Source organism: Coregonus clupeaformis, chromosome 8 (genome assembly GCF_020615455.1).
Source record: "Coregonus clupeaformis isolate EN_2021a chromosome 8, ASM2061545v1, whole genome shotgun sequence".
NCBI classification, from domain to species: domain Eukaryota; kingdom Metazoa; phylum Chordata; class Actinopteri; order Salmoniformes; family Salmonidae; genus Coregonus; species Coregonus clupeaformis.
In genome coordinates, this window is record NC_059199.1 from 42,963,514 (window position 1) to 42,982,600 (window position 19,087).

At 45.0% G+C, this 19,087-nt stretch overlaps 1 protein-coding gene across 7 annotated transcripts in view; it reads right to left on the minus strand.

Annotated features, from left to right (window-relative positions):
- The window catches only part of LOC121572086 (cytoplasmic dynein 1 intermediate chain 1), a 99,894-nt gene that overhangs the window by 51,106 nt on the left and 29,701 nt on the right, over positions 1 to 19,087 (minus strand). For all 7 annotated transcript variants that reach the window (XM_041883980.1, XM_041883985.1, XM_041883982.1 and 4 more), the window contains one exon: positions 772 to 864. In XM_041883980.1, coding sequence (XP_041739914.1) covers positions 772 to 864 — 93 coding nt within the window. The remainder of the gene's footprint in view (positions 1 to 771; positions 865 to 19,087) is intronic.

The window sequence follows — 19,087 nt, forward strand, 5'->3', positions numbered from 1 at the left end:
TCCTATCTGGTGTATTTCTCATGTCTTATCTGGTGTCCCGTGTGATCTTAAGTATGCTCCCTCTAATTCTCCCATCTCACTCTCTCTCTCTCTTTGACCCTGCTGGTCATCTATGAACGTTCGAACGTCTTCAAGAACGATCTGGCCTTAATGGCCATGTACTCTTATAATCTCCACCCAGCACAGCCAGAAGAGGACTGGCCACCCCTCAGAGCCTGGTTCCTCTCTAGGTTTCTATCTAGGTTCCTGCCTTTCTAGGGAGTTTTTCCTAGCCACCGTGCTTCTACATCTGCATTGCTTGGTCTTTGGGGTTTAAGGCTGGGTTTCTGTATAAGCACTTTGTGACATCTGTTGATGTAAAAAATGCTTTATAAATAGATTTGATTGATTAATTGATCCATCACTTTTACTTGTTTTTAATTTAAATCTGTTCCGTTTCTGTTATACTGTTTCCCAAACCAAGGTGGTGGTTAAACTCAATTTGGTGGAGAGAACTGGAGAGTTCAGTCTCAGAAATGCTTCTCTGACATATGTGTGACCTATGTGCTTCAACTCACCTGAACTCCCTCAAATGGCACACTATTCCCTATATAGTGCACTACTTATGACCAGGGCCCATTAGGGAATAGGGTGCCATTTAAGATGCAGACACTCCCTCCAGCTGAAGCTATTGTATTTCTTACCATTACTTCACCTTTCATCTTTCCCCTTCTGTACTGTAAACTATTTTATTCTACCCCATCCCTCTCTTCTCATCCCCCCTCTTCTTACCCTCTTTCATCTCCTTGCTGTCCTCCTCCTCCTGCTGGTCAGATTCTGGATCAGGCTTCAGCTCTGTGATTTCTTCATCCTCTTCTTCCTCCTCTGTAGAAAGAGAGAGAGAGGGGTAGAGAGGGCGGAAGGGGGAGAGAGAGGGAGAGGGGGAGAGAGAAAGAGATCGAGAGAGAGAGAGGGCGGAAGGGGGAGAGAGAGATAGAGATAGAGAGAGAGCGAGAGAGAGAGAGGGTGGAAGGGGGAGAGAGAGAGAGGGAGAGAGAAAGAGAGAGGTCGGAAGGGGGAGAGAGAGAGATAGAGAGAGAGAGAGAGAGAGAGAGAGAGAGAGAGAGAGAGAGAGAGAGAGAGAGAGAGAGAGAGGAGAGAGAGAGAGAGAGAGAGAGAGGTCAGAGGGAGAGAGAGAGAGAGAGAGAGAGAGAGAGAGAGAGAGAGAGAGAGAGAGAGAGAGAGAGAGAGAGAGAGGGTGGAAGGGGGAGCGAGAGAGAGAGAGAGAGAGAGAGGGCGGAAGGGGGAGGGAGAGAGATAGAGAGAAAGAGCAAGCAGCCATGTTAATCAGCAGCTGTTCCAAGTACTACAACCCCCTCCTCTATACCTCTACCCCTCCATCCCATCTAATCATTCCCAGGCCTGGCCCACCTGACTAACTGACATTCAGGGCCGGATGGGCCTCCTACACACACACATACACACAATTAAGTGTATTCGGCTTGGCAGGACAGCCTGCACAGCATTTGATACTGCTACAGTATAGGTAAATTGCGTTGAGGTTGGAGGATTTTTCTGGGACTTCTGTCATTTCCATCAGTTGTATTATCGGAACTTTGGGAAAACACCTGCAGAAACATGATTATTATTAACATGACCAAGCCCACTCCCCTCCCAACATGATTATTATTAACATGACCAAGCCCACTCCCCTCCCAACATTATTATTATTAACATGACCAAGCCCACTCCCCTCCCAACATTATTATTATTAACATGACCAAGCCCACTCCCCTCCCAACATGATTATTAGTATCATGACCAAGCCCACTCCCCTCCTATCACACAGGCCTTGACCCACATGGCCTACATCACACAGGCCTTGACCCACATGGCCTACATCACACAGGCCTTGACCCACATGGCCTACATCACACAGGCCTTGACCCACATGGCCTACATCACACAGGCCTTGACCCACATGGCCTACATCACACAGGCCTTGACCCACATGGCCTACATCACACAGGCCTTGACCCACATGGCCTACATCACACAGGCCTTGGCCTACATCACACAGGCCTTGACCCACATGGCCTACATCACACAGGCCTTGACCCACATGGCCTACATCACACAGGCCTCATCAGAGAGGAAGTTAACACACAGCAGGTGCCTCTCTGAGTGGCGTGCATGCTCTCGGCTCTGTCCTGACCTCTGACATTGATATCAAACGACCCTCCCCCCCTCCCCCTCACACCCCACCCCAACCTCGACCCCGCAATTATCCGACTCCCCCCCAGTGAAGGGGGCAACAGAGGGGTTAACATCCACAAGCACCTGCCAGTCTTCCTGCGGCCTGCTTGGTCCCCCCATTCCCCCCTCTGCCCGCCGCCCTTCCCCTCCCTCCCTCCTCCAGGCATGTGTTGGTAACCCCCTCCCCCCATCCCATCACCCTGGAAACAGATGGTGAGAATGAGGCCCCAAAAGCCCCCTTAACACCCTATCAGACACCTGTGGCTGCGAACGCGCAAACACACACACTCTCCGCACACTCACACACACCCGAATCCTCAGTGGGCTCGTTGTCACGTTGACCCCTGGGTCGGAGGTTAACTGGGTAGGGGTCACGGTGACAGTGGGCGCCCAGTTCACAGGAGGAAGTGATTCCATCTCGCCAGACGTGTCACGTCTCACACTCTCAACTCAACACCAGCTCTGTTTGTTTTCAGGGGTGGGTGAGTGAGTGTGTGTGTGTGTGTGTGTGTCAGTGTGTGTGTGTGTGTGTATGTCTGTGTGTGTGTGTATGTGTGTGACACAGTTTGAGTATGCCCTGAGGCCTCTTAAAATCACTGGCTCAAGAGCCTTCTGTCTATTATCACCATGCCCCCTGTAGCTCAGTTGGTAGAGCATGGCGCTTGCAATGCCAGGGTTGTGGGTTCGTTTCCCACGGGGGGCCAGTATGAAAAATGTATGCACTCACTAACTGTAAGTCGCTCTGGATAAGAGCGTCTGCTAAATGACTAAAATTTAAAAAATGTAATGCCCTTTCAGCTGCTCTGAACCTTCTAAACTGGTTTTGTTTAGATATGATAAATATATGATAAATGTGATTCCAAACACCAAAGACTAGATATGATAAATGTGATTCCAAACACCAATGATTAGATATGATAAATGTGATTACCAAGACCAAAGACTAGATATGATAAATGTGATTACAAAGACCAAAGACTAGATATGATAAATGTGATTACCAAGACCAAAGACTAGATATGATAAATGTGATTACAAAGACCAAAGACTAGATATGATAAATGTGATTACCAAGACCAAAGATTCTATTTGAGACGCAGCCACAGTGGTTGGCTGCCAAGAGAAAATACTTCAGTGTGAGGATGAAGGATGAGGATGGACCACTGATGGGGTCGGGTCCAACAGCGTGGTTTCCAGCTGAATGTAAGTGTTGCTCTGAGTCAGACAGCATCTAACCAGCAGGGACCAGAGCGAAGAGGCCAGGGAGACAGGCAGCCAGCCAAGCAGTCTGTCAGCCACTCTGTCACAGAGGACAGCCAGGACAGACTGCCACCAACCGACCGACTCACAGGCGGCTCCTCTCGCTCAATCTCTCTCTCTCTCTTCCTGTCATCCATTATCCCCCCCCTGAGTTTGGTGGAGAGGGGGATGCTTCTTTTTGGTGTCCCACCACCGCAGCACCCTCAATGAGAGGGAGGGAGACAGGACTGGGTGTTGTCCCTTTGGGGTTAGGATGGAGAATGAAGAGTAACAGGGAGAGCGACAGAGAGAGAGAGAGAGAAAGAGAGACAGAGAGATAGAGAAAGAGCGAGAGACAGAGAGCAAGACAGAGAGCGAAGAGACAGAAAGAGAGAGAGAGAGAGAGAGAGAGAGAGAGAGAGAGAGAGAGAGAGAGAGAGAGAGAGAGAGAGAGAGAGAGAGAGAGAGAGAGAGAGAGAGAGAGATTGCGTGGCCAACATCGCTGGGGTCTGCTGTGAGGAGAGGAGAGGGAGTCGCTCCCAACCCAAACACAGGCACAACCAGGACCGTGGTCAGAATGTGTGGTCATGGGAGGACCGTGCAGAGCTGTGCGACCGTAATGCAGAGTGGTCCGACTGACAACAGTTGACCACGGAGACTGGAGCGAGCTGCAGTGATTCATAGCCATGTGACATGAGGCTTTGGGTTGGTTACTTAACGACTGAAAACATCTTCCCATATGAAGGTACGGTACTAAAGATACTGTGGTCAAAGGTCAAGGATAAAGCAAATAAATATAACTCAATGTCAATGGAGATTCATCAAAGGCCAACAATGCTCCTCTGCTAAGACAAGGCTATAATGTGGCATGTTGCACTACAAATATAAAAGTCATACACCAAGTCAGGCATCTGAATAATCCTAGAGCCTGGAGAGGTGAGAGAAGAGAAAATAATCTCTCCCTCCCTCCCTCCCTCCCTCCCTCCCTCCCTCCCAGGTGCTTAATACTGCTCTGCACCGCGGGAACACACATTAACCAGGATCCACCCAGCCACTGGTAGTGGGGGGCTGGCTTGATGAAACTCGGCTTGGAGGCTCCTGTTTCCATCCCAACCCCCTTGGGTAATGACATTCTCCGTATCCCGACATATCTCGCTGTTCAATCGCCCTCCGCTTCCTTCCTCCTGCTGGCCCAGTCAATTCAGCCCAGCCCAGTGGCACATAGACAGAAATGCATCTCCATAGACGCCTATAAGCGGGTAGAACACTCAGCTCAACTCTGACAGAGAAGGGGTCCTTCTGAGTCCTAAGACAAACACGCCACGCTCTCCCCCCCAGCCGTGGAGTATTAACTATTTAGATTAGGATGCACGCTAGCATGCTAATTAAAAGCTTCATCATAATGCTGGGGAGTGAAAAGGCCTGAGCCAGCCGGTCAGAAGCAGTGTTAGCCATTATGTGGCTACCTCTACAGTGAATTATCTCAGATGAGCTGAAATTGGCCAATCCATTATGAGGGGAGAGAAAATAAACAGTAATTCAATGGCACTATAAGGATCTTAGGAGCTGGACTCTCTGTGGAGAGCTTTGTGTATTAGACTGTGATTGGCTGGAGGGTTTAGATGTAGCCGTTACATGTGGACAGCATTACTATAAAAGATAATAAGGACAGTTAGATACGACCCATGTTATGCTGTAGTGAGAGATACAGCTACCATAGCAGTTAGATACGACCCATGTTGTGATGTAGTGAGAGATACAGCTACCATAGCAGTTAGATACGGCCCATGTTGTGCTGTAGTGAGAGATACAGCTACCATAGCAGTTAGATACGGCCCATGTTATGCTGTAGTGAGAGGATACAGCTACCATAGCAGTTAGATACGACCCATGTTGTGATGTAGTGAGAGATACAGCTACCATAGCAGTTTGATACGACCCATGTTATGCTATAGTGAGAGATACAGCTACCATAGCAGTTAGATACGGCCCATGTTATGCTGTAGTGAGAGATACAGCTACCATAGCAGTTAGATACGACCCATGTTGTGCTGTAGTGAGAGATACAGCTACCATAGCAGTTAGATACGACCCATGTTATGCTGTAGTGAGAGATACAGCTACCATAGCAGTTAGATACGACCCATGTTGTGCTGTAGTGAGAGATACAGCTACCATAGCAGTTAGATACGACCCATGTTATGCTGTAGTGAGAGATACAGCTACCATAGCAGTTAGATACGGCCCATGTTGTGCTGTAGTGAGAGATACAGCTACCATAGCAGTTAGATAAGACCCATGTTGTGCTGTAGTGAGATATACAGCTACCATAGCAGTTAGATACGACCCATGCTGTGCTGTAGTGAGAGATACAGCTACCATAGCAGTTAGATACGACCCATGTTGTGATGTAGTGAGAGATACAGCTACCATAGCAGTTAGATACGACCCATGTTGTGATGTAGTGAGAGATACAGCTACCATAGCAGTTAGATACGACCCATGTTGTGATGTAGTGAGAGATACAGCTACCATAGCAGTTAGATATGACCCATGTTATGCTATAGTGAGAGATACAGCTAACATAGCAGTTAGATACGACCCATGCTGTGCTGTAGTGAGAGATACAGCTACCATAGCAGTTAGATACGACCCATGTTGTGTTGTAGTGAGAGAAACAGCTACCATAGCAGTTAGATACGACCCATGTTGTGATGTAGTGAGAGATACAGCTACCATAGCAGTTAGATACGACCCATGTTGTGATGTAGTGAGAGATACAGCTACCATAGCAGTTAGATACGACCCATGTTATGCTGTAGTGAGAGATACAGCTACCATAGCAGTTTGATACGACCCATGTTATGCTATAGTGAGAGATACAGCTACCATAGCAGTTAGATACGACCCATGTTGTGATGTAGTGAGAGATACAGCTACCATAGCAGTTAGATACGACCCATGCTGTGCTGTAGTGAGAGATACAGCTACCATAGCAGTTAGATACGGCCCATGTTATGCTGTAGTGAGAGATACAGCTATCATAGCAGTTAGATACGACCCATGTTATGCTGTAGTGAGAGATACAGCTACCATAGCAGTTAGATACGACCCATGTTATGCTGTAGTGAGAGGATACAGCTACCATAGCAGTTAGATACGACCCATGTTATGCTGTAGTGAGAGATACAGCTACCATAGCAGTTAGATAAGACCCATGTTATGCTGTAGTGAGAGATACAGCTACCATAGCAGTTAGATACGACCCATGCTGTGCTGTAGTGAGAGATACAGCTACCATAGCAGTTAGATAAGACCCATGTTGTGCTGTAGTGAGAGATACAGCTACCATAGCAGTTAGATAAGACCCATGTTGTGCTGTAGTGAGAGATACAGCTACCATAGCAGTTAGATAAGACACATGTTGTGATGTAGTGAGAGATACAGCTACCATAGCAGTTAGATAAGACCCATGTTGTGATGTAGTGAGAGATACAGCTACCATAGCAGTTAGATACGGCCCATGTTGTGATGTAATGAGAGATACAGCTACCATAGCAGTTAGATACGGCCCATGTTATGCTGTAGTGAGAGATACAGCTACCATAGCAGTTAGATACGACCCATGTTGTGATGTAGTGAGAGATACAGCTACCATAGCAGTTAGATACGACCCATGTTGTGCTGTAGTGAGAGATACAGCTACCATAGCAGTTAGATACGACCTGTTGTGTTGTAGTTACATTTACATTTTTAGTCATTTAGCAGATGCTCTTATCCAGAGAGATACAGTTACCACAGTGCAACACCATACCACTGAGTGTCATGGCATTAGATGTTTTAGTATACGTCCGAAATGGCACCCTATTCCCTGTGTAGTGCACTACTTTTGATCAGGACCCATAGGGCTCAGGTCAAAAGTAGTGCACTATATAGGGAATAGGGTGCCATTTGGGACAGCCTTAGAATATATTCCAACTGGTAGCTAGAGAGAGATCAAAGATCCCCTTTTATTCTGAATCCCCAGTAAGTGTTGGCATGATGCTGAAATGTGCTAGCTCACGCTCATCGCTGGGGACATGAAGGCTGGGGTGGGTTGGCCTGCCTGCTTGTCTGTGTGACTTGGAGAGGGTCCAGTGCTGTGTTAGAGGGTTAGGTTGTTAGAGGCCGTGCCAGCGCCTGTATTGCCACTGACGGAGGAGTGTTGAAACCCAGCGCATCCTGTGACACACAGAGACATACAGACACACACACGCAACAGACCTGGGTTCAAATACTATTTCAAATATCTCAATTACTTTCACATACATTCAAAGTAAGTATTCAGATATATTTTATTTGAAAAGACAAGCGGTTTAATATATGTAAATACTCAAATACACTGACTCAAATACACTCCCATGCATTTGAAAATAGTATTTCAAATAAGTATTAGAAAATATTCTCAAATACTATTTGGTTTTTACAAAATAACCATTGAAATACTCAAATAAAAGTACTTGTTTTGAAAATACTAAAATACAAAGAAAAAGTATTTGAAATACCAGATACTGAAACACACATGTATTTGAACCCAGGTCTGATTCGCATGCACACACATGCACACACACACATAAAGTAACACACACACACACATAAAGTAACACACACACACACACACACATAAAGTAACACACACACACAAAGTAACACACACACACACACACACAAAGTAACACACACACGCACACAAAGTTACACATACACAAAGTAACACACACACATAAAGTAACACACACACACAAAGTAACATACACACACAAAGTAACACACACACACACACAAAGTAACACACACACACACACACACACACACAAAGTAACACACACACACACAAAGTAACACACACACACACACACATAAAGTAACACACACACACACATATAAAGTAACACACACACACACACACACACAAAGTAACACACACACACACACAAAGTAACACACACACACACACATAAAGTAACACACACACACATAAAGTAACACACACACACATAAAGTAACACACACACACAAAGTAACATACACACACAAAGTAACACACACACACACACAAAGTAACACACATACACATAAAGTAACACACACACACATAAAGTAACACACACACACAAAGTAACATACACACATAAAGTAACACACACACACATAAAGTAACACACACACACATAAAGTAACACACATACACAAAGTAACACACACACATAAAGTAACACACACACACAAAGTAACATACACACACAAAGTAACACACACACACACACAAAGTAACACACACACACACACACACATAAAGTAACACACACACACATATAAAGTAACACACACACACACACACAAAGTAACACACACACACACACACAAAGTAACACACACACACACATAAAGTAACACACACACACATAAAGTAACACACACACACACACAAAGTAACACACACGCAAAGTAACACACACACACAAAGTAACACTCACATAAAGTAACACATACACACATAAAGTAACACACACACACACACACACAAAGTAACACACACTCACACAAAGTAACACACACATAAAGTAACACATACACACACACATAAAGTAACACACACACACACAAAGTAACACACACACAAACAAAGTAACACACACACACAAAGTAACACACACAGGACAGGCGTTAGACAGCAGGAGGATGACACTAGGCTCTTTCATCCACTGGTTTATTGGGCCAAGCTGCTGGGGCCCTGGAGATTACTACACTATCATACTGAGTCACACACACACACACGCACACACACACATTCCCATCATCTCTGACAAGAGAGGAGTTTTCCAAAGAGTTGGGAATGAGGACATGTAGTATAAGAGAGTAGGAGAGGAGGATAGGAGGGGAGGAGGATAGGAGGGGAGGAGGGGAGGAGGAGGAGGGGGAGGAGGGGAGGAGGATAGGAGGGGAGGAGGGGAGGAGGGGAGGAGGATAGGAGGGGAGGAAGGGAGGAGGATGGAGGGGAGGAGGGAGGAGGATAGAGGGGAGGAGGGGAGGAGGCTAGGAGGATAGGAGGGAGAGGGGAGGAGGGAGGAGGAGGAGGATAGGAGGGGAGGAGGATAGGAGGAGGAGGGGAGGAGGAGAGGAGGGGATGAGGATAGGAGGGGAGGAGAGGAGGATATGAGGGGAGGAGGGGAGGAGAGGAGGATATGAGGAGAGAAGGTGGGGAGGAGGAGAGGAGGGGGCGGTAAGGGGCACTTTCAAGGGGCAAGAATTGCAGCAACCCACGCACTGGGAATAACCCTTTAAATGAGAGCAAACACACACACACAAACACACACACACTGTACAGAGGGGGTTCTCCTCAGAAGTTGTGTGTTGAGCAGCCTGTAGACCACAACACAGGCTCTGCACTGACGAGTAGGAGGAGGTGACGAGCACTTGAAAGACTCCTCTAATGTGGCCCTGGCACGACACCCCCTGTTCTGTCCTGTTCTGCTCTGTTCTGCTCTGTTATGTTCTACTCTGTTCTGTTCTGTTCTGCTCTGTTCTACTCTGTTCTGTTCTGCTCTGCTCTACTCTGTTCTGCTCTGCTCTGCTCTGCTCTGTTCTGACTGAGACAAACGCCTGCCTGATATCACACTATCCTCATACTCAAAGGTTGTGTCTGTCCCAAATGGCACCTACTTTTGACCACAGCCCATAGCACTATATAGAGAATAGGGTGCCATTTGGGACGCAGCCTGAGTATGAGTAGGGTGATTGCCTCAGACATCACATCACATTCAACTGTCAAATATTACAAATGATCTCACCTGGGGCCTGTTACAGTAGGGGTAGTGTACTACAACACCCAATTCCACAACACCCAATTCCACAACACCCAATTCCACAACACCCAATTCTACAACACCCAATTCCACAACACCCAATGTGAACTCTGTGGGTGGAGTAAAAGATCTCTGAAGAGAGATAGCATGCTTCAGTTATCAACAATACCTTTTGTACCTGTTAGTGGACACAATAGGCCTACCATATTTTTGCCTTTGTTCTGTTTTGTACTCCTACAATGTAATCCTATACATGACACAGGAAGTTCACAATGTGTTTGAGTGTGTGTGTGTGTGTGTGTGTGTGTGTGTGTGTGTGTGTCTGTGTGTGTGTGTGTGTGTGTGTGTGTGTGTGTGTGTCTCTCTGTGTGTGTGTGTGTGTGTGTGTGTGTGTGTGGTCTTGTTCCTCTGTCCTTGTGAGGACCAAAATCACCAAAAGTCCCCACAAGGATATTAAAACAAGGGATATCCTCCCATTTCCCACATCCCCATGAGGAGATGAGGGGAGTGAAGGCTATTTGAATTTTAGGGGTTAGAATTAGGGTTACGTTTAGGGATTAGGGAAAATAGGATTTTTAATGGAAATGAATTTAAGGTCCCCACGAGGATAGAAGAACATAATGTGTGTGTGTGTGTACACTACTGGTCAAAAGTTTTAGATCACCTACTCATTCAAGGGTTTTCTTTATTTTTACTATTTTCTACATTGTAGAATAGTAGTGGAGACATCAAAACTATGAAAAAACACATATGGAATCATGTAGTAACCAAAAAAGTGTTAACCAAATCAAAATATGTTATATTTGAGATTCTTCAAATAGCCACCCTTTGCCTTGATGACAGCTTTGCACACTTTTGGCATTTTCTCAACCAGCTTCATGAGGTAGTGACCTGTGCCTTCTTAAAAGTTAATTTGTGGAATTTCTTTCCTTCTTAATGCATTTGAGCCAATCAGTTGTGTTGTGACAAGGTAGGGGGGGGTATACAGAAGATAGCCCTATTTGGTAAAATACCTATTATGGCAAGAACAGCTCAAATAAGCAAAGACAAACGACAGTCCATCATTACTTTAAGACATGAAGGTCAGTCAATACGGAACATTTCAAGAACTTTTAAAGTTTCTTCAAGTGCAGTCGCAAAATCCATCAAGCGCTATGATGAAACTGGCTCTCATGAGGACCGCCACAGGAATGGAAGACCCAGAGTTACCAGCCTCAGAAATTGCAGCCAAAATAAATGCTTCACAGAGTTCAAGTAACAGACACATCTCAACATCAACTGTTCAGAGGAGACTGTGTGAATCAGGCCTTCCTGGTCGATTTGCTGCAAAGAAACCACTATAAAGGACACCAATAAGAAGAAGAGACATGCTTGGGCCAAGAAACACGAGCAATGGACATTAGACCGGTTGAAATTTGTCCTTTGGTCTGGAGTCCAAATTAGAGATTTTTGGATCCAACCGCCGTGTCTTTGTGAGACGCAGAGTAGGTGAATGGATGATCTCTGCATGTGTACAGTGGGGAAAAAATGTATTTAGTCAGCCACCAATTGTGCAAGTTCACTCACTTAAAAAGATGAGAGAGGCCTGTCATTTTCATCATAGGTACACGTCAACTATGACAGACAAAATGAGGGGGAAAAAATACAGAAAATCACATTGTAGGATTTTTTATGAATTTATTTGCAAATTATGGTGGAAAATAAGTATTTGGTCAATAACAAAAGTTTCTCAATACTTTGTTATATACCCTTTGTTGGCAATGACACAGGTCAAACGTTTTCTGTAAGTCTTCACAAGGTTTTCACACACTGTTGCTGGTATTTTGGCCCATTCCTCCATGCAGTGATGTTTTGGGGCTGTCGCTGGGCAACACAGACTTTCAACTCCCTCCAAAGATTTTCTATGGGGTTGAGATCTGGAGACTGGCTAGGCCACTCCAGGACCTTGAAATGCTTCTTACGAAGCCACTCCTTCGTTGCCCGGGCGGTGTGTTTGGGATCATTGTCATGCTGAAAGACCCAGCCACGTTTCATCTTCAATGCCCTTGCTGATGGAAGGAGGTTTTCACTCAAAATCTCACGATACATGGCCCCATTAATTCTTTCCTTTACACGGATCAGTCGTCCTGGTCCCTTTGTAGAAAAAACAGCCCCAAAGCATGATGTTTCCACCCCCATGCTTCACAGTAGGTATGGTGTTCTTTGGATGCAACTCAGCATTCTTTGTCCTCCAAACACGACGAGTTGAGTTTTTACCAAAAAGTTATATTTTGGTTTCATCTGACCATATGACATTCTCCCAATCCTCTTCTGGATCATCCAAATGCACTCTAGCAAACTTCAGACGGGCCTGGACATGTACTGGCTTAAGCAGGGGGGACACGTCTGGCACTGCAGGATTTGAGTCCCTGGCGGTGTAGTGTGTTACTGATGGTAGGCTTTGTTACTTTGGTCCCAGCTCTCTGCAGGTCATTCACTAGGTCCCCCCGTGTGGTTCTGGGATTTTTGCTCACCGTTCTTGTTATCATTTTGACCCCACGGGGTGAGATCTTGCGTGGAGCCACAGATCGAGGGAGATTATCAGTGGTCTTGTATGTCTTCCATTTCCTAATAATTGCTCCCACAGTTGATTTCTTCAAACCAAGCTGCTTACCTATTGCAGATTCAGTCTTCCCAGCCTGGTGTAGGTCTACAATTTTGTTTCTGGTGTCCTTTGACAGCTCTTTGGTCTTGGCCATAGTGGAGTTTGGAGTGTGACTGTTTGAGGTTGTGGACAGGTGTCTTTTATACTGATAACAAGTTCAAACAGGTGCCATTAATACAGGTAACGAGTGGAGGACAGAGGAGCCTCTTAAAGAAGAAGTTACAGGTCTGTGAGAGCCAGAAATCTTGCTTGTTTGTAGGTGACCAAATACTTATTTTCCACCATAATTTGCAAATAAATTCATTAAAAATCCTACAATGTGATTTTCTGGAAAAAAAATTCTCAATTTGTCTGTCATAGTTGACATGTACCTATGATGAAAATTACAGGCCTCTCTCATCTTTTTAAGTGGGAGAACTTGCACAATTGGTGGCTGACTAAATACTTTTTTTCCCCCACTGTAGTTCCCACCGTAAAGCATGGAGGAGGAGGTGTTATGGTGTGGGGGTGCTTTGCTGGTGACACTGACAGTGATTTATTTAGAATTCAAGGCACACTTAACCAGCATGGCTACCACAGCATTCTGCAGCGTTAGGCCATCCCATCTGGTTTGGGCTTTAGTGGGACTATAATTTGTTTTCCAACAGGACAATGACCCAACACACCTCTAGGCTGTGTAAGGGATATTTGACCAAGAAGGAGAGTGATGGAGTGCTGCATCAGATGACCTGGCCTCCACAATCCCCCGACCTCAACCCAATTGAGATGGTTTGGGATAAGTCGGACGGCAGAGTGAAGGAAAAGCAGCATATGCTCAGCATATGTTGGAAAAGCATTCCAGGTGAAGCTGGTTGAGAAAATGCCAAGAGTGTGCAAATCTGTCATCAAGGCAAAGGGTGGCTATTTGAAGAATCTCAAATATAAAATATATTTGGATTTCTTTAACACTTTTTGGGTTACTACATGATTCCATATGTGTTGTTTCATAGTTTTGATGTCTTCACTATTATTCTACAATGTAGAAAATAGTAAAAATAAAGAAAAACCCTGGAATGAGTAGGTGTTCTAAAACTTTTGACCGGTAGTGTACACTCTGAGGAGCACCATCATCACTTTTATGTTGAAAATAAAAGGCAAGGTGAACTATACACTACTTGCTCTCTCTGTAAACCCTTCCTTATCACGCAATGGGTGGGTGGTGGTGCTTTAGTTAACTTGGTAAAATCACTGTTCTACTGCTCTGTGCCATCTAACTCTGTGAAAAAGCATTCCTCTGGCTGTGTAATGGAAAAACACTCAGGGATTTTGTTGTCCGGCCTCCATGGGTTGCAACACAGTCATTTGTCATCATTATGACAAATGGTCCCGGTCCCAAATGACACCCTATTCCCTATAGTGCACTACTTTTGACCACAGCCCATAGGGCTCTGGTCAAAAGTAGTGGACTATATAGGCAACAGGGTGCCATTTGGGACTGGGACCATTTGTCATAATGATGACAGATGACTGTTTTGCAACCCATGGAGGCCGGACAACAAAATTTGTGGACTATATAGGAAATAGGATGCTATTTGGGACACACTCATGGACCGCACTGTCTGTCCCTTTTATACCAATCTGCAAAGAAGCGGTGCTATCTGTGAGCCTGCGGCTGGCTGCGCTAAGGAAACCTGCCTTCTCCACTGAGATGTAGAGCTCTCTCTGGGGTCTGGAAATATTCAGTGAGAAGGAGATTAAGCTAGCAAAGATCCACTTTGACCACAGATAACATTCTCGGCCACGCTGGTAACGTTTCAGGAAATTCTTCCACGTAAAAAAAATACAGACGTCTTCTCTTGTCAGATTGGACAGAGCTTCTACAGTAAAATGATGAGACATGCAGTCTGAATGCTGTCAAAGACATTCAATAATTATTATGGATGTTAACAATATGAATATCATATTATTTTTCAATAGTGATGTGAATAAATTTAAAATGTAAAATGACAGATGTTGATTTTAATTAATACAAATGTTAACACTTGGATCATGGTGTGTAGGGCTACTGAAATAAATTATTTTGAAAACATTTTGTTGTTGTTGATAAAACAACAATTCTATAACACGTTAACTACAGCCAATCACGTGTACCAGTAGGCAAACTCAAACATGTTGTAATAAGTATGATCCTCTTGCATTGAAAATATATTTTTTCTAACATATCACCTGTAAGGTAATGATGATCTGCCTATTTTCAACGTACTGATGAACAATGATTATGTCTTATAGGCAGACTAGACACTATACCATAATTAAGGGTCTTCAAGGAAGAACGAGAAAAGTGCAGGGTGTCTCCAGCAGTGTCTACAGTGAAGTGTCTCTATAGTAGCCGTACTGAACTGCCTCTCTGTCTCGTAAAGTACATGCTTTATGGAAGTGGTAAAACAACTCAAATAAGCTGTACGCTGTATCATACTGTACGTTTATACACTAAGCTAGACGCTAGGAGAGAACATGGTGGAATTGTTTGACCATAAATGGAGACAAATATAATTTAACTATTGTTATGCATAATTAATGAATCATGCTTATCCCACGATACTTGTATCACAGTCAATCAAGAACAACATTTATCCACACTATCTAATAATATGGGTAATTGTTTAAATACTAACATGCAGAGAAACACACACACTCTTATTCACTAAACAGCTTATCCTGCATACATTCTAACAACTCACAGCCTAATAACCAGGATGACTTCCATTCATTTGTCAACCCTTCCCTTTCCTCTCCCTCCGGACACTGACCCCCCAGTGGCTACTGTGAAGGGGGGAGACAGTTCAGTAATAAACCTCCATTATGCCTGCTCCTGGATCTAGCCTGGGTCTGGGATTCTTTCTGTGGGCTGAAGCTAGGCCTGTGGTGCCAGTGGACCTGGCGGCTTCCCAGACCCACATCTTTAAAGAGCCATCATGCCACGCCACGCCATGCTCCCAGGCAGGCAGGCAGGCGGCGTGCGGCCACAGCACATGATTAAAACTCATGACATCAAACTTTCCAAGCCTCGCTCCTGTCACATCCAGCCAGTCAACCAGAGCCATGAGTCCAACTCACTTTTCAACACGTCTCTGGTTAGAAAAAGGAGTCTAAATGCAGAATGTGTCATTTCAGGGATATGTGTCCTACCTCTGATCTGTTTGAGGCATAGAGTAGCTTGGATGGTATAATCTGTTTTAGATATAGAGTAGCTTGGATGGTATAATCTGTTTTAGGTATAGAGTAGCTTGGATGGTATAATCTGTTTTAGGTATAGAGTAGCTTGGATGGTATAATCTGTTTTAGGTATAGAGTAGCTTGGATGGTATAATCTGTTTGAGGTATAGAGTAGCTTGGTTGGTATTATCTGTTTGAGGTATAGAGTAGCTTTGATGGTATTATCTGTTTGAGGTATAGAGTAGCTTTGATGGTATTATCTGTTTGAGGTATAGAGTAGCTTTGATGGTATAATATTTTTGAGGTATAGAGTAGCTTGGATGGTATAATCTGTTTGAGGTATAGAGTAGCTTGGATGGTATAATCTGTTTGAGGTATAGAGTAGCTTGGATGGTATTATCTGTTTGAGGTATAGAGTAGCTTGGATGGTATAATCTGCAATGATGAGCCAGTTGCGGGAGTTGTGCCATACATTGAGAGTGTGTTACCATGTCTTAATGTGTGAGATTATAGTTAGAGAAGAGAGCAAATTATGACCCTATTATGATGGTAAGCAAAGAAGACTGAAAATACAAAGAAATGCATATATTGAGGAGAATAAAATATTTTGGAGCAAAAATAAATCATGATAAAACAAGCACACATTGAATACTGTAATTATCTAAGGTAAATTATTATTAAATCATCATATCGAAATACATGTTGGTCTCATGATAATAACTTTACATTTTACATTAATTACAAAATGATTATATCATACTACCATACTTCAACTTCAATTCAATGTAATTAACTAAAGAAAATGTTTCAGTGTTAGTTTGAGGATGACAGAGGTGGTCAGGTCTATGTGCTTAGAGTGCTCCCTGCTGGTCAGAATAAGTACTGCTGATCATGATTCTGCCAAAAAAGCCATCTTGTGGCCCTCAACCAGTTGTAAAGATATAAAATGTGACAATGTTACTTTAAATTGAGTGCGAAGGTGATATATTATGACTGTTTATGAATCTGTTCAATCCTATTGCCTTGGTTAGTTAAATAAAAATTATTCACTTTTTTTGTCTCAATCAAATTGAGTTGTTGAAAGTATAATTAAAAGAGACGCAAAATATCAGCTAGAATAAACAGGGATAACATGTACCTGAGAGGTTAAGTTTCTATCTTTTTACACAAGCAAATGTTCACCCACAACAGTCACAGTTAGAAGGGAAACATTCAAACCAGCATGGGTAAAGAATCACTGCTGTCTTAAAGCACTCAACCCCAATGGGAGTTAAATAGGTCTACATAGTAACACAGACCACCCTGGCCCATCACAGCGTTCACATCACAGTCACTGTTGTTTTACATATGAACATGCAACGAGGGGGGGTTGGAAGAGGTAACTATCCGCAGGAATGAAACCATATTCCATCGCTTTTCAAGTGACTCCATGGACAGCAGCCATATTTACCAGAGAGAGAGAGAGAGAGAGAGAGAGAGAGAGAGAGAGAGAGAGAGAGAGAGAGAGAGAGAGAGAGAGAGAGAGAGAGAGAGAGAGAGAGAGAGAGAGAGAGGGAGAGATAGATAGAGAAAGAGAGAGACATAGAGAGACAGAGAGAGCGAGAGATGTATCTTATTATATGGTGGTCAAAGGGGAAAATTGCCATCATGTGCGTCTCACGTCGCATGGCCTACCTACCAGGAAACGCATTATTTTCCTCTGATATCAGAGAGCTTTCTGGGAGTTTGACTGGCATCTCGTTTAAATGGAAACCATTTTGGAACCTGGTTCCTTTTTTAATCGTCATCTCCCTGCCCTTCTGAGGGTGATGAAACCCAAACTCAACCCGTTCTCAGAACCGTTCAGAACACAGAGAGAGAGAAAAATTCTAATTCTGACTAGCGGGGATCTGACTGGGAGGGAGAGAGGGGTCAAAAAAAAAAAAGAGTAAATGAAACAGGATCTTAATCCGACCTTCGTTTCTCTCCTCCCTCCCCTCACCCTCCTCCATCTCTCCTCCCTCCCCTCACCCTCCTCCATCTCTCCCTCCCCTCACCCTCCTCCATCTCTCCTCCCTCCCTCCCCTCACCCTCCTCCATCTCTCCTCCCTCCCCTCACCCTCCTCCATCTCTCCTCCCTCCCCTCACCCTCCTTCATCTCTCCTCCCTCCCCTCACCCTCCCCCCCATCTCTCCTCCCTCCCCTCACCCTCCCCTCCATCTTTCCTCCCTCCCCTCACCCTCCCCTCCATCTCTCCTCCCTCCCCTCACCCTCCTCCATCTCTCCTCCCTCCCCTCACCCTCCTCCATCTGTCCTCCCTCCCTCACCCTCCTCCATCCCTCCATCTCTCCCCTCCCCTCACCCTCCTCCATCCTTCCTCCCTCCCCTCACCCTCCTCCATCCCTCCATCTCTCCCCTCCCCTCACCCTCCTCCATCCCTCCATCTCTCCAGCCCCCCAAACACAACTCTTTGAGAGCGTCCTCAACCCTGTGACCGCTCTCCCTGGGATTCTGTTGCTAACCTTTGCCTCGAGAACAACGACACCTTCAGGTTTTCCCTCGCATGAGAGAGCTGGAACAACATGGCTGGCCCGAACGCTTCCATATGTGCCCCCACATCGCCCCGCCCGTCCCCGTTCCAAGTCAAAAGCCCCTTTCCCTCTCTCTCCTCCAGGCAGTGAGACTAGCTGACGGGGGCTATAGGAGGTCTAGGAGGGTTGACACACAGACACACACTGCTGTAGGCCTCTGGGATACAGGGGGGCGATAGGGAGGACAGCCATTACACATACCTCCATCAGAGACGGTGACCCCAGGGTCAATAATAACCTCTGTGACACACTAGCTGAACTGAGCTGTATAGACTCACATTACTTTTACAGACAATAGAGAACATTTACAGTCACTCCCCTCTCTCTCTCTGGCTGGCTGACTGACCGGCTGGCTGACT